This window comes from Rhamphochromis sp. 'chilingali', assembly GCF_963969265.1.
Source record: "Rhamphochromis sp. 'chilingali' genome assembly, chromosome: 9".
NCBI lineage: Eukaryota > Metazoa > Chordata > Actinopteri > Cichliformes > Cichlidae > Rhamphochromis > Rhamphochromis sp. 'chilingali'.
In genome coordinates this window covers 25,725,690-25,742,489 of record NC_137936.1, presented here as the reverse complement: position 1 = coordinate 25,742,489, position 16,800 = coordinate 25,725,690, and the positions used below count along the sequence as shown (strand labels likewise).

General features: G+C 39.9%; 1 protein-coding gene across 5 annotated transcripts in view; it reads right to left on the bottom strand.

Annotated features, from left to right (window-relative positions):
* The window catches only part of slmapa (sarcolemma associated protein a), an 89,819-nt gene extending 74,050 nt beyond the window's left edge, over positions 1-15,769 (bottom strand). For all 5 annotated transcript variants that reach the window (XM_080890591.1, XM_080890590.1, XM_080890592.1 and 2 more), the window contains exon 1: positions 14,152-15,769. In XM_080890591.1, coding sequence (XP_080746717.1) covers positions 14,152-14,349 — 198 coding nt within the window. In that variant the 5' untranslated portion in view covers positions 14,350-15,769. The remainder of the gene's footprint in view (positions 1-14,151) is intronic.
* Positions 15,770-16,800: the final 1,031 nt, after the last annotated feature.

Genomic DNA, 16,800 nt, shown 5'->3' with positions numbered 1-16,800 from the left:
AGTCTTACCTAAAAGTTGCTAACATATAAACCAAACCAGGTTGACTTCTAACAAGCTCATGAGGATTAACTGTTAACAGCATCATCATTCCTATTTGAGGAAGTACTAAAAAGCTGAAGATGGGTTGCATCATCTCTGACCAATCAACTGGTTCACCTGTTAACTTCAGTGAACAAGACGTTTACTCATTCAGCTCTTCCACAATAATCTTCCCACAAAGCTGGTTCCTGTTCAGCTGGAGTTTGTATGTTGATCTTGGTACACTGGGTTCCTGGTATAACCCTCACTGACTTAGCACACAAAAAGACATGAATAGAGTTGGTGTAGAATAGGATAATGTAACACACATACAAATAGTAAATGGGCTTTAACACCCCTACAGTCTAAAAATAAAAAGTTCCCAACAGCTTGCATCGTGTCTAAACAAGTTATGAAGACTGCCTCTAGCCTAACATGTTTAAATACTAATTAAAATGTACTAAAATCTGCAGCAACATGTCAGGATCAGTCAAAATTCAGACAGAGAAGAGATAGAATGACATACAGGACATCAGAATATCTGCTGTTCCCATTGACAGTGGTGATATCAGAGCCCCAACACTTAAAGATACATTTTGGAATTTATCCATCTCAATAGACTATCCCAGCTTTTTACCAGCAGCTGTTTAAAGAGCCAAGGCAAAGGAGATGTTAAAGATGAAACCAAACTTCATCTGCCATGTTTTTCTCCCAGTGAGGGAAAAAAAATATTCACATTTACTGTAACCTGGTTCAAATTCAGTCATCACTTAAAGCCAATAAAGAAAATCTGATTGGTCATTTAAATATGTCGCTGATTCAGGATGTCAGCTCATACAATTTGTTTAGTTATTTTATTTTACTTTGCTTATGCTATTTGTATATGTACAGCACTTTGTGAACCCTGGTTTTATGTTAAAGTGCTTTATAAATAAAGCTGGTATGGTATGGTATGGTATGGTATGGTATGCATTAAGGAACAGGAAAAATACATTTCACCTAAAGGCTACTGGATGTTTTGGGTTATTGAAAAGCTGTTTTTAAAAAGGATGTAAATAAGACATCTGTCCTAGTTTCATAATGGTCAGAAACTGCACTTCTAAAGATCCATTGTGGTATCCTGCTCCAATATCTGGAAGCAGCACTCTATCACTAAACACATGAACGATGCCAAAGCTGAGGCTGCCAGGCTGCTCTTCTTGCCAAAAGAGTCTTATTCCTCCACACACGTGCTCAGATATTAAGTGTACTACAGATCTGAATCCACTCTGTATAGCAACGTTCTTGTGCCTTGTTGGCATTCATGCTGAGGTTATTACCATGCCGTGGATTATTGACACCAGACAACAACTCTGCTCTGCTGTCAGCACTGCTTTCCACCAGCTGCCTGGATGACTGACCAGCTCTTTGGCTGCCTTTAATCATGATCTAACTACCAATGATGCTGTGTTAAAATCCACATTGGCTACCTTCCTCATCATTGACTTTAGTTTTATGAAAATTTTGTTTTATGAAAATGGTAAAAAAGTATTTAACATGATTCATATACAGAGCATTCTCATTCCCAACGCGTGACATACCGACGTAGGGCTGTGTGATATGACCAAAATCTCATATCCTGATATCGTCCGATAACGATATAAATCACAAAAATGTAACATTTTCTGTCAATTCTGTGAATCTCGGGCAACTCGACTTGCGTGACGTTTTTCCAGCTGGGCGTCCTTTACCTGGAGTCGAGTGTTTTAACCGATGCATGAAACTATACATTTTTAGACATAAGTTGTAACAGCTACCATTTTCTTTCAAAAGTTTGAGTCAAAGGTTTATTTATTTAGCACCTGACGGCTCTTTTTTGCTTCTCATCTGTAAACTCTCTGCATACTCTTTCACGTGATTCAGTTTATTTTGAAAGGGAGCATCGGTATGCTATGTGTTGAGGTGACAACATGTTGTCACATACGAGCTCTTTTTTGTCTGTCTGTAAATCATTTAGGTTGTGTACCCAACGCACTTGTTAATCGAGAGATTAAGCAAATTACGCACTCTACCCCAACCAGTTGATCAGTTGATTTTCATGGTTGCAACAACAATTGCACCAAAACAAAATTAACCATGCAGCATTTACAGTACAAAAAGCACATAGCAAATGGCAACGCTTGTTTTTATTACATCAATATTCTCTTTTTCATACAATGCTTAGGTTTCTACATGCTAACCGGTTTTTACACCTGAGTAGATAATGAGCCTTTGAATCTTCTAAATCTGTTCATAGTTCGTTCAGTTTAATTTCTGCATCGATTTTCCCTTCTTTCTTTCTACCTGTCAATTCCAAATCCTGCACAGAGAGCTCACAGACGGAAAAGTTGATCCTGATGAGGTATTGCATACAAATCAACACAAACGGGACACTTGCATCATAAGAAAAGTTACATTGTTAGAGCTGGGCGATATGAGATTTTTTCATATCACGATATGTTTTTTTCATTTCAGGCGATAACGATATCTATCACGATATAAGCCAAATAACTATATTTGTAAGATTTAAATGTGCCGTTGCTCACAAGTAAAATGTGAAATAATCAGCAGCTTGTTTTTATTTAAATATTTATTTCCCATAATAAGTTCAACAGGGTAGATGTACTTAAGGAACATGAGACTTTTTCAGATAAATAAAGGCAAATATTGCAAACTACACAAAAGGCAGCCGTTAAAGCTAAAATAGAACAAACGAAACAAACTAAATTGTCAGTTCCACTTAGAAACAAAATATTAATTCTAAAAATAAATCTTAGTTTGTTTTACAGAAGAACAGACAAAACTGACTAACTTTTGTCAATATCAAATAAACTGAGAACTAAAAGGAAATTCTCAATCTCTCCTTGTTGTATAGCTTAGCTTTTCAAACAGTTTTAACAGTTACTTTAGTCTGACATAGAGCTGGGCGATAGAACGATAACGATATGTATCGCGATATAACTTTTACTCGATAGAGAAATTAAGCTATCGCGATAGACTTCGCCGCTCTTGTCCTCAAAAAAATAATAATAATAATAAAAAATGGTCAGCCAATCCAAATTAAGTAGCGCAGAGCCGAACCAATCACAGCCGCAGCGTCACGTCGCGTGACTTGTTACGTACAGCACAAGTGACGAATTAGCGCTTCCAGTCAGAGACTGAGGCTACGTCCACACGTACACGGGTATTTTTGAAAACGGAGATTTTCCGTTTTCGTTTTAAAAAATAATCCCGTCCACACATAAAGGCAGAAATGAAGGAAAACGCTGCTATGAACATGCCAAAGCAGCAGGTGGCGCTAGATTCCTAACCGTGCAGAAATGTTGGCCAATCAGAAGTCTAGAAGCCTCGGCGGGAAAAAGTAAACAAAGCTGGGGCATAGAAGCAGAACCGAGTCGTATGTGTGGACGGACAGTAACTGTGTGTATATGTAAGCATTTAAACACTGCAGAGAGTAGAATTAACAGTAACAGTATTGTAGAAATTCATTTCACCGAAACAATAACGTGGCGCACAGTGTGACGCATGCACCAGTTTATTGTATTTCCAGACTTGCTTTCGGCACAATTTACAGTGCACGCTACTCTGTTTTTTGTCAGACTTGAAATAGCTGAAATACCTTCACACTACGGAACTTCTATGGCTCTTCTGTTCGACAATCTCTCCGGCATTGGAACCATCATCTGTTTTCTCTTCGGTCACGCTCTGTTGATTTTTCTAGTCGGCACACTCATTTCCTCCATTACGCGCTGGCTCCATTACCCGCTGGCTGCTTCCCAAACAAACACACGTGCGGCTTGGCACTTGTGCTGTACGTAACAAGTCACGCGACGTGACGCTGCGGCTGTGATTGGTTCGGCTCTGCGCTACTTAATTTGGATTGGCTGACCTTTTTTTTTTTTTTTTTTGGTAAGAGGACAAGAGCGGCGAGGTCTATCGCGATAGCTTAATTTCTCTATCGAGTAAAAGTTATATCGCGATACATATCGTTATCGTTCTATCGCCCAGCTCTATGTTCAGTATAAATAAAAATAGAATGATTTACTTTTTTTTTAAAACCTACAACAAGCAGATGTTGACAGAAAAAAGAAAAGAAAGAAAACAAGAAGAGTTGGCTTGTGCAGTCATGTCTATGTCCTGCAGGATGCTAAGTCTGGTCTGATCTGGTCTACTGGCACGTGTTAGGGTTCTCAGCATACAAACACACTGGATGAATGAGTGACTGGTGGGATAACTAGTGAGTAATACAGCTGTATTAGAGGGATCACCTCACTAAGTCTAAATCGGATTTAATCTGACAAGTATCTGCCTGCGAGTCCATCCGACTGACAAACTGGTCAGTGGCTACAGACACTGACCTGTAAAAAGAGTTAGGAAAATGGACAAATATATTGGCTCTCTTCACTATTATGACCAACTCTTCATGTGGTGGTGTCGGTGGTAATGGGTGAGGTGAGGCTTTTACTTTTACCAATATATCAGCAATTGTCTGGCGGAAAATTTTAAACACACTGCCCAACCCAACTGGGAAAACTGTTCCTATGATTCATGTCAGTGAGGTGGGACGTAAACCTGATATAATCTGACGTAAAGCTTCCTTTATTTATATTATATTATATAAAGTCCACCCTATTTTTTTGACTACCATCTACTTAAAAAGGCTGGGTAGGTTTGAAATATTATGACAGTCATACAGTCCTGCCAATGGGGAAAATGGAAAATAATTTTATTTTTCATTTATTAAAGCTAAAATTACATTTATGGTTTTCAAACTGGCAAAAATTGGTTCAGACAAAACTGTGCAAGAACCAAGTCTGCTTATGTATATATTCACTCCTTTAACATCCATCCATGAAACAAGGAAAACTGTTAATATTCAATTATATATAAATCAGATTTTTAATATTCAGTCACAGCTCTTTACACCACCCTATAAGCAGCCATTCTGATCCAAGACAAGTCTGCTAAGAACCATTTCTAATTAGGTAGGACATGTGGTTCTCTGGGGCCACTTTGAAGGAAAATTATTTACATTTGTCGTTTCTAGATTAACTTATAACATTATAATAACCCTATTCATTCATTTATAACATTTTGGTGCACTACCCACATTTTTTATGACATGTAAACAAAGATCAGGTGTAAGAGTAGTGAGTAATGACAAACAGCGGGAAATTTAATGGGATGTGCGCACAGACAGAGTGTTATCAATTAGTCACATTTATCAGGAATTTTTAAAGCGCTTTGAGGAAAGTAGAAAACATGACTGACTGACATATCCTCTTGCTACAAATCAATCTGTCTGACTGTCTGGAGCTCTTGAAGCCATACCGTTCCTAAACTGAAGTCCCAGGACCTCCAGGGTTAAGAGAGAAGCAGCTGGGTCGAGTCTGACCTTCCCATGATGGCTACTACCTAAATAAACACTTCATTATTTTCTCTCAGAGCCCTTCAGATATTCATCTCACCAGCTGCGTTCATGTCAATTAGCTCATCCTTCCTCTGCAGTAGTTAGCGGCACCAGGAGTCCACGGCATAGCGTGCAAGCATAGAGTTAGTCTCTCAGTCTGACTGAGACACTATAACCTGACCAAATGTAAAAGGTCAGTGCTCCCTGTCTGCTTGAAGTCTAGGGTGTCAGACGAATCAACTAAGTAGAAAAACCAGCAAACACTCACAAACATTAGTAAACTGACCACAGTCAGGTAGATGACGTTAAACATTGGCCATAAAAATACTGCATGTGTACTTGAGAGCTTTGGTGATTGTGGCTAGCAGAGCTAAAATCAGCAACCCTCATTTCTTGCAGGCTAGATCCATATACATGTGCAGAATATGGTTAGACATGTTTATGTCAGTTTATTCTGACATAGTGGGCAATCATTGCCTCTTTTTGTTACATATGAAATATGTCCCTCACACTCACAGATCTCAGACAGAAAGTGATAAAGGCATTGCCGTCCTGACTACTATGGGAGATGTTGAAACATCTTTGAGTCAATAGGCAACTGCTATTATAGATTTTAAAAAAAAAATTTGTTTAACAGGTGCAAATCCACACTAATAATGTTCAGGACTATGTCTGACCTGGTGTGCTCTTTCTGCCAGACTATGAGCTTCTCACAGTCAAGTTTCAGAGATGTTAGAGGTAATTAAACATGGGCTGCAAGTTCAAAGTGTATAAATACACATGAAGTGATTAGAAACCACCTCAGAAAGAACTTCTTCTTCTAGCTGCCCCTCTGTTGGTCTTCCTTGGTCTCTTGTGTTCTGGGGGCCTCTGGATGTCTGGAGTTTTGATCTCCTCCACACCTGCTTCATGCCCTGGAGGACGGGGCTGTGCCCCCCCCCCCCCACCCTCTAGCAGATTATTACATGAAGGAACCTTTTAAAAAACAAAAAACAAGCGCGTCCATGCTCACAGGTGTACACACGGGTGATCACACCCACAAACTACACCCTTTTTGGCTCCTACCTCAAAGCACACTGTGTTCTGTTGATCTTATGTGCTGCACAATAATGTTTAACATTTAGTATTTACTGTCATATTCCCATATATCATTGTGATGTTGTTTATTCTATTACTCTTGTTCTCTTCTGCTTGTTTTCTTTTTTCTTTCTCAGCAGGTGACCCAGGTGATTGATATATGCATTTTTTTTTCCTCTGCCCGTTCTGTTGGTTTTTGTCTTTTGCCCTTCTCCCCCGTCCCTCTTCTCAGCTGTTTCTCTTTCCCTCTTTCTTTCTCCCCTTCTTTCCCCCAGTCAAGTCTGTCGCGTATTCAGCAAGTGAAAATAAAATAAACAATAAAAGGTGAATCAAATGGACCATTACGGCAAGGCTGGGATGGTCAATTTGGTAAAGTAAATCCGTTGGGCATCTTTCTTTGCCTTTAGACAACAATTCTGATGGCAAAAGAGCCAAACGGGACAGGCCAAAAAAAAAGAAAAAAAAGAAAAAAAAGAAAGAGCTTCTTCAAGCAGTTAAGATTACCTTCATTAATGTGAAGAAACAGCCCAAAGACAAGTCTGAGGTGAGGTGGGAAAGAATAGAATATGGAAATGATCGTGGCTCAAGAGTTGGGAGTTCGCCTTGTAATCCGAAGGTTGCCGGTTTGAGCCCCGGCTTGGACAGTCTCGGTTGTTGTATCCTTGGGCAAGACACTTCACCCGTTGCCTTCTGGTGGTGGTCAGAGGGCCCGGTGGCGCCAGTGTCCGGCAGCCTCGCATCTGTCAGTGCGCCCCAGGGTGGCTGTGGCTACAATGTAGCTTGCCATCACCAGTGTGTGAATGTGTGTGTGAATGGGTGGATGACTGGATGTGTGAAGCGCTTTGGGGTCCTTAGGGACTAGTAAAGCGCTGTACAAATACAGGCCATTTACCATATGGAAAAAAGAGAAAAGAAAAGCAATAAAACACAAACAAAGAGAGCAGAATTGACAGAAATGTTATAGCTGAAAGAGAACAAAACAAAAAACCTGAGGTAAGAACAATATAACAACCAGTAGTTAAGGTCACTAGTAGTTCCAGTTTTGAAGTGCATAAATACCCCCATCTCTCTCAGGAGTCACTGCACCTAGTGCTCCGATTACCACTGGGACCACTGTTACCTTCATCCTCCACATCTTCTCGAGCTCTTCTCTGAGCCTTTGGTACTTCTCCAGCTTCTCGTGTTCCATCTTCCTGATGTTGCTGTCATACAGAACCGCTATATCTATCACTATGGCCGTTTGTCTACCACCACTATGTCCGGTTAGTTTGCCACCACCATTTTGTCTGTCTGCATCTGGAAGTCCCACAGGATCTCAGCTCAGTCATTCTCCACCACCCTTGGGGGCATCTCCCGTTTTGACCTCGGAACTTCCAGGTTATACTCGGCACAGATGTTCCTATACACCATAGGTGTCAAACTCTGGCCCGCGGGCCAAATTTGGCCCGCAGCCTAATTACATTTGGCCCGCGAAGCCATACCAAATTACTATTAGAGCTGGCCTACTGGTATTATACAGCTAATATATATATATTGTTTAGTATTAAGCTATGCTTGTTCCAAATTCAGTTTTCCAGCTAAACTTGTTTGAGTCCATAAGAAAAGATTCATTTTTATATCTGGAGGAAGTTTTTTTTAAAATAAATATTAATGTTAGCCCGCGACTTTGTTCCAGTTTTGAATTTTGGCCCACTGTGTATTTGAGTTTGACACCCCTGCTATACACTATGCCGCCCACTTTGTTATGGCGTTCCATGTATGCCTTGCCTGCTAGCATCTTGCACCATGCTGTTATGTGCTGGATTGTCTCAGGGGCATCTTTACACAGCCTGCACCTGGGGTCTTGCCTGGTGTGATAGACCCCAGCCTCTGTGGGTCTTGTGCTCAGAGCTTGTTCCTGTGCTGCCATGATTAGTGTCTCTGTGCTGTCTTTCAGTCCAGCTTTGTCCAGCCACTGGTAGGATTTCTGGATATCAGCCACCTCCTCTATCTGCCGGTGGTACATACTGTGCAGGGGCCTGTCCTTCCATGATGGTTCCTCGCCATCCTTCTCTTTCTTGGGTTTCTGCTGCCTGAGGTATTCACTGAGCACGCTGTCAGTTGGGGCCATCTTCGTGATGTATTCGTGGATGTTCGTCGTCTCATCCTGGACTGTGGTGCTGACACTCACCAGTCCCCGGCCTCCTTCCATCCGCTTAGCGTACAGCCTCAGGGTGCTGGACTTGGGGTGAAACAAGGAGCTTCCTTGTCTTGATGTCAGTGGCTTCTATCTCCTCCTTTGGCCAACTTATTATACCAGCTGGGTACCTGATCACGGGCAGGGTGTAGGTGTTGATAGCCCGGATCTTGTTACACACGTATATACACACACACGTATACACACGTATATACACACACACGTATACACACGTATATACACACACACGTATACACACGTATACACACGTATATACACACACACGTATACACACGTATATACACGTGTACACACACACACGTACACACACGTATATACACGTGTACACACACGTATATACACGTGTACACACACGTATATACACGTGTACACACACGTATATACACGTGTACACACACGTATATACACGTGTACACACACGTATATACACGTGTACACACACGTATATACACGTGTACACACGTATACACGTGTGTATACGTGTATACACGTGTATATACGTGTGTACACGTGTACACACGTATATACACGTATACACACGTATACACACGTATACACACGTGTATACACGTATACACACGTATATACACGTGTACACACGTATATACACGTGTACACACGTATATACACGTGTACACACGTATATACACGTATATACACACGTATATACACACGTGTACACACGTATATACACACGTATATACACACGTGTACACACGTATATACACACGTATATACACACGTGTACACACGTATACACACGTATATACACACGTATATACACACGTGTACATACACACGTGTACACACGTATATACACGTGTACACACGTATATACACGTGTACACACGTATATACACGTGTACACACGTATATACACGTGTACACACGTATATACACGTATACACACGTATATACACGTATACACATATACATGTATACACACGTATACACATATACATGTATACACACGTATACACATATACATGTATACACACGTATATACATATACATGTATACACACGTATATACATATACATGTATACACACGTATATATGGCTGGGAGATATATATATATGTATAGTGAATAACCAAACAGCAATCACTCCTCAAACCCTTTCACATTAGACTGATTTTTACAAGAACTAAAACTGCAGAGTCATGTGACACACAAACATTGTTTCTGCAAGAGGAAACTACGGTTATGAGGTACAGGTTAGGCAAGCCACTTTTAGAGTGAGTGAGTGAGTGAGTGAGTGAGTGTGTGTGTAGCATTATCCTAATACATATTTCTGCTGCCTTAGTCCCATGCAATCTATGCGAGTTAATTGCAAAACAGGTAATAATACTAGAACGCAAGGTAGTGGTCATTCGACTTCATATACTACTGGGAAGCTTAATCTATAGTAATACTGTTTTTTTGGAGATATGAACTTTTATATTTATAATCCAAATATGCGAGAATAATTAGTATCTACAGATATATATTTTTTTATATCAGTGGATGGAAGCAGAAAAAAACATCACTTTCCTTCACATTGAAACTCTCCATGCAGGCAATTTAATGAAGGATTTATTGGTCTTTTGATGTGAAAATACTGACTGTAAGGGAAAAAAACTCTTATTAGCGTGCGTGCATGTATACCTGTTTGCTTCACAAGTAAAACCAGTGTGAAGCACTGTGAAAAGTTAAAAATAAAGAACCTAATGAAAAACTGCGAAACATTACCTGACACGGACATGCTTGTGTGTGGACACATGCCCTTTGCCCCGACACCGCCACAAACAAAACCTCATTCTACAGGAAAAGAATTATCTAGGTCCTACATTTATTACATTAAAATTCAACTGACTGTATTAATCACACATATAGAGAGCAAATACAACCTTTTCATGAGCCATAAGAAAAAAAACTTCCCTGGTAATAATAAAAACTCAAGTGATAAACCAATAATCTCAAATCATTACTCCCCTGTTTCAATACATTCAGCAGCATGTGTGCATGGTAAGATCCTACAGATCAGTGTGAGTCTGCATGTGCGTTTATTCCTGAACAGAGGAAAGGATGACGCTGCCAGTGTCGTTATAAATAGCCTGTGCTGCCTTTACACACACACACACACAGACATACAGAGGGTATTTCAAAGTCCCTGCATACCACAGTGCTGGGTAATCCCGTGGCTGTCTCAGCCTGTTTAACCTGTTCAGCAGAGAAACTACAGATGCAACAACGCACAGATTTTATATGCCCAATTTACATTCAGACCTGTGCCTTTTAACAAAACAACAGTTTGGCTCCCCTGAAAGGGATGAAGTCTAATCGTAGACTGGAATGTGGGCTGCATTCAATGAATATCTGCTTTGAATTTTGGTTAGCCCTGGACTAAGTTTAGCCCCTGGTCTGAAAAATGAGTCCTACAACTATTTTTATCTCATTCTCTGCATTTAACAGATTCTTGGCTTTACTGTCCACTTTCTAATGACAGAAATTACTTAAATAATTCAGAAGAAAGACACATTATTTATTTAAATAAATAAATAAATACATCCCATTTATAAGAAAACCTGGCAGATACACTAAATTTTCATTTTATCTTTTTGGTTTAGAACCAAGAGCACTCTTAATGGCTAAGAGTGCAACAATTTAGATTTTCAGTCCATGTATTGCCTGATCAAACTTAAAATAAGTGAGAATAAATTATCACTTCCACATGAGTATTATGGTATGAAATGATGGTCCCACACTATGAGATGGGAGAAGTTTGTATTGTGATTTCAACCTCTGTTTCAGTTATTGGCAGTTATACATGTCCAGGTCCAAAGTCTCCTTCAGTTCCCAAAAATCGAACACGGGGACCATACTGACAGTTAAACAGTCCAAACTCTTTCAGCTCCAATAAAATGATTAGTGTGGCTGTTACAATAAACTTTAACACCAAGTCATCCATGAAAGAGAGAATTTAGCCGAGTTAGGAATCCACTGGAAGTTAGTCAGAAGTATTTATTTAAAAAAACAGAACGAAAGAAAAAAATAAAATGTACAGCTGTTTTATAAGTGCAGATATAAATGAAAACTAACATCTAAATAGCAGCAACATTTGGAGGGCTCCTAAGTTGGGCCAGTTGACATTTAATAATGTACTGCCTGGCTACAGATTTAGTAAATCGTTCTTGGTGAAAATCTTGCTTTTTAGGGTCCCTGATGGGCAGAGATAAATGCCATCATTTGATAGAAAGACAAGTCTGAGTTGATGCATCCATAATGCCAGGTTAGTCATTAATATGTTGCTGCAAAATTTGGATTTGTAACTACAAAAAGGTCCCAACTCAGTAGAGATGCACCGATCAACTCCCCAATCAGGAACTTGGCCAGCGTTTTCTGCCCTGACTGAGAAAAGGCTAGTTCATGTATGCACAACACATGCACACAGCAATGCAGACAAATCATCATATGCACATGCACAACCACACACTATGTCAAAACCATCTAACCTCCTCACTGCAAGTGAAGACACAGTTCGCCAAAGTAAAACACAAGAGTGAAAAAGTTCATAACAACAATCCCACTGAGACAAAGAACCTAACAAAGGAAAAGTGGTTAAAGCTACAACTATCCAGATCTTAGAGCCAGACACAAGCCAGCAGCCTCAGCGTGAGCAAAAGATCAAAGCAATTACGAGACAAATTACGGAGATGAGTGGGAAAAGAGAGAAGGGTCAATGCCCTGTTATCTGGTGAAGTTATAAAAATACTAGGAAATGATGCAAGTACCTGACATTTGGTTTGTTATATAAATCTGTTGAACTTGACATTGTTTGCCTACATAAAATATGACAGGTAAAGGTAGGTGTACAGCACCTCATTTTCATTCAATTATTTGTAACTCTTTCCAGTGACGGCAAACTTTATTTTCAATTTTCCAATGAGAGAAGATCTTGTAATGTACTGCAGTTTGGGGGAAAATTCTTAAATTTAACAATTTATTTTATTATGAAAGTAAAACGTTGCATTGAAGCAGAGTGGGTATATGCTATCAGTTAAAATTGAAGAAAATTCCAACTGGTGCATCTTTAAATCCTGATCCTTTTCAATTATGTAATTTTAGATAGCAGGTTAAGTCAACTACTTTAAATTTAAAAACATATGTGTGAAGATTTTCTCCAAAGTCGTTCAGTCACATCAGTCCACAGAACAAAGAGTTATCAATTAAGTGGTTTTAAAGCCGTATTTAATTTGCTGAAAACTTCCTTTTTTAAAAATTAAAAGCTGGGCAATATCAGCAAAATGCACACATTTGTTAAGTAAGCTACCCTACCTCAACTACACACTCACTAATCCTGCTTAGTGCCCCAATCGCTTAAAAGTTTATTATGAACCAGAAAAAGCCCCGACTAGTCACAGCATCAGCTGTTCTTATGGAGGTTCCTAACAGAAGTGACGAGGAAGCAATAAGAAGAGCTGGTTGAACTCTCTAAACTGTGGGCAGAAATACATTTTCCCAAGGGCTCACGTGAGAAAAAGAAGAGAAAACTGAGCATATCTGAGTTCAGTTTATTGGTGTGGCCCTCCACAAGGGTCAGTTTCTCATGTGGCCACCTTGGAAAAAATCAATTTCCCACCCCTGCTCTAAACACTAAAAACATGTGCTACAGCACTTCCTTTATAACTAAAGAGACAATGCCTCCCCACAATTCATAGTGACACAAACTAATCCATCAGCATAACTGACACAGATAGTGACACAGATTATTGTCACAGATTATACTGTTGTTAACATTGCTTTTTCATTTCATCCCACAACCTGCTCATATATTTCAAACTTTGAACAGCAGCCTGTTAAATCCACAGCAACACTATCATTATTAATATTAATAATGATAGCTGTATTAAAATCTGCTACCTGGATTCATGAAGGTAAAAATGATTTATAAATATTCAAGTCAGAATTATAAGGCATATTAAATTATCCCAAGTTGATGTAAGGGTTACCATGATTCAGTTTGGAATAAGTTGGATCTCCTGCAACATTTTAAGCTCTTAGGTAATAACCTTATTTACACAGTAAAAGAAAGGTTGTGAGCTAATTGGGCTCATTCATGGAAAATATAAGTAAACAAGATGAGCAGCTAACATTGCAAAATTCCTCTTTATAGGGCTTTTATTCCTGTCTATTTAAAGATGCAAACCAATGAGGTGATATTTCTCACTGGTGGTTCTCTTTATTTGGCCAACCCATAAGAAGACATGGAGTAAATTTAAGTTAGTCCAGACGCTTTTCTTTGCAAGCTCCTTTGACTACGATGACCTGGATGACTGAGAACCTTCACAGACACATGGAGTAAAGTAACTATCTACTGTAGTTTCAGGCCCACATAAAAACCAAAGTAAAGCAATTTAAGTAAAGTAATTTTCAGTGCTGTTGCCGCTTACCTTGCCAGTCTTGTGGTCAAACCACACCAGAGCGTGATTCCTGGACAGCACCTTGCAGTCGAAGGTGGCGTTGTTCTGGGCTGGCCGGCACCGAGCCACCGACCTGCCGATCTTGACGGGCTCATCCAGGTACACATGCCGCTCCTGGAATGGGTGCGAGTTGGGTCGGCAGGCGAATATTGCCAGCGCTGAAGGCATTGATTTTGGCTTGAGAGTATTACTCCAACCAGTGACGAGGGGCAAGTTTTCTTGATCCAGAGTGGCAGGTTTTTCTGGTGGAGTCCCTCCTCCAAAAAAAAATAGGAATAATCTACGATATCTGCGGCCTATCTGTAGGCTGAAATGTTAGTCCTCTAATCTTCTAGGCACTAACTAGTAAACATGGTCCTCTCTTGTGTGTGAGAAATAAAAAACAAACCAACAGGTATAAAAAAAGACAGGACATTCCCCTCACTGACTGCCCACCGAAGCTACATAACGACGCTTATATGTGACAGCAGGCACTATGTACAGACCAAGCTGCCATGTGTCAAGACATACATGAGTGAGTATAGCACTGACAGCCCCTCACGTCCATCAAACTCCTTCTGTGCTGACTAAACTGTCTGTTTAACGTATATCAAGAGCAGTAGATCCAATTATTGCGCGCTTCTGAGCTGTGTTGTCTTCTCTTGCAGCAAGCTAACAGCAGGCACACACCCCAGCGTTCATCACCCTATACACACATACACACAACACACACGCGTCTGTCATTTACTAAAGTGTCATCTATAAGTGTAGTTGACATGTATGGGTCTTCATAATCTGAGTGACCTTGTTGCCCTGATGCAGGGAACCTTAGCTACCTTCCTATCTCCCTACCTTCACCACTCCCTCCACCAGAGAACACCTAGCGAGCCCGAACGCCAAAACACCCCTGAGTTATAAAACTAAAGCAGCTCAATGCCCACTCTTCGTCTGAATTAGTCAGCGGAGACGTTTCAAAACCATCCACCGGGATGAACAGGGGAGGATTATCTGGTCGTCTTGTGCAACTAAAATGCTAATTGGCTAACTCGCTGGTGGACAGGCGAAGCGCTAACTCTCTTTTGGCGTTGTACTAGAAAGCTAGGTTAAGCTAGGCTAGGCTAATGAGTACTGACAAAGTTATCTTCCAGGTCCACAAATTTTTTCTCCCCATCTTTTTCAACCAGTCCGCTTACCGAATGGATACGGTATACCATCCCTGTCACCTGGAGTAAATAAAAGCAACACGCTAGCGCTTCTTTTTGCTAATATAGAGCTCTGCAGGCGAGCGTTAGCATTGAAGGGAGCTACCTAGCAGCTAGCCGGCTAACTGACAGTCAAAGCAGAAACCGACGCGGAAAAATCCGGGGAGTTTCTTGACTGCGGGTCCTCACGCATCACACACCAGTCCGATTATTTTCTGGGGAAAGCCCCAGTAAGAAACACAAGTTATGCCGCTGTCGTCTGTTGCAGTGTACCTCGTGGTTGCCGCTATAAGTTTTATATTAATGCCGTCGCCTTCCAACAGTTTTGTGGAAGGAATCTAGAAGAAGTTGTCCTCCTCCGCAAGTCCCAGCCGCCATACTGTAACTAGAGAGCAGACAGCGGTGGTGCGTTCACTGAACGATAGACAGCCGGAGGGATGCGTTCACTGACCAGCTGACATGAGCACCACCCACTGCTGAGCTCGTTAAGTCAGACTCGGAAAAAGTAATGAGCTTAAAAGATAAATACATAGATACAAACAGAATTATGAATTATTAAAAATATATAACGTGATTAACACTGACGATAAAAATGTAAGCACTTTTTTAAATGTAAAAAAAAGTAGATACGAGTAACGTGTTACAAAGTTGGTATTAAAGCACAACATATTTCACATACAAACACCTCTTCAAATAATAATGACAAAGAAAATTACTTTATACCAAAATCCTATAATCTGTTTACATCCTCTTTGCAAGAGTTCACATAATAATCTAAACGTATTGCACAAAGATTGCAGGACTAGAAACCACCCAGACAGTGAAAATACCTCAGATTAACGCACAAATACAAATATGGCTAACTCCCTCAGAGCTCAAAGGGACGTGTGAGGAAATTCTACTATAGACCCAAATCTATTTCTACTTAGTTTATATACAGAAGAACACAAATATATAAGCTAACATAAAAGCTAGAAGCACTGTTTTGGTGAAATAAAACCCTCATAAACCAAACGTTAAACACAAGATAAAACAAATGATGTCAAATCTTCCATGAAACGGTATCATGAAAGTCAAAAGGGCTGAATTTTGTTTAGAATATGGATCTATGAGAAAAGATGCTTTTTTGTAAACCACACAATTTCTCTGTTATGTTGTTTTGTTTTTATCCTTTGCTATGGTTTAAAGGTTAAGGTTAAGGTTCTTTATTTGTCACATGCATAGTTATACAAGTATAACACACAGTGAAATGTAGCCTGAGAAAAACATTATATATATATATATATATATATATATATATATATATATATATATATATATATATATATATATATATATATATATATATATATATATATATATGTAAAAACACCCAGCACGCCCCTGCGGGCGGTTTATCCTTCAAGCTCGGGTCCTCTACCAGAGGCCTGGGAGCTTG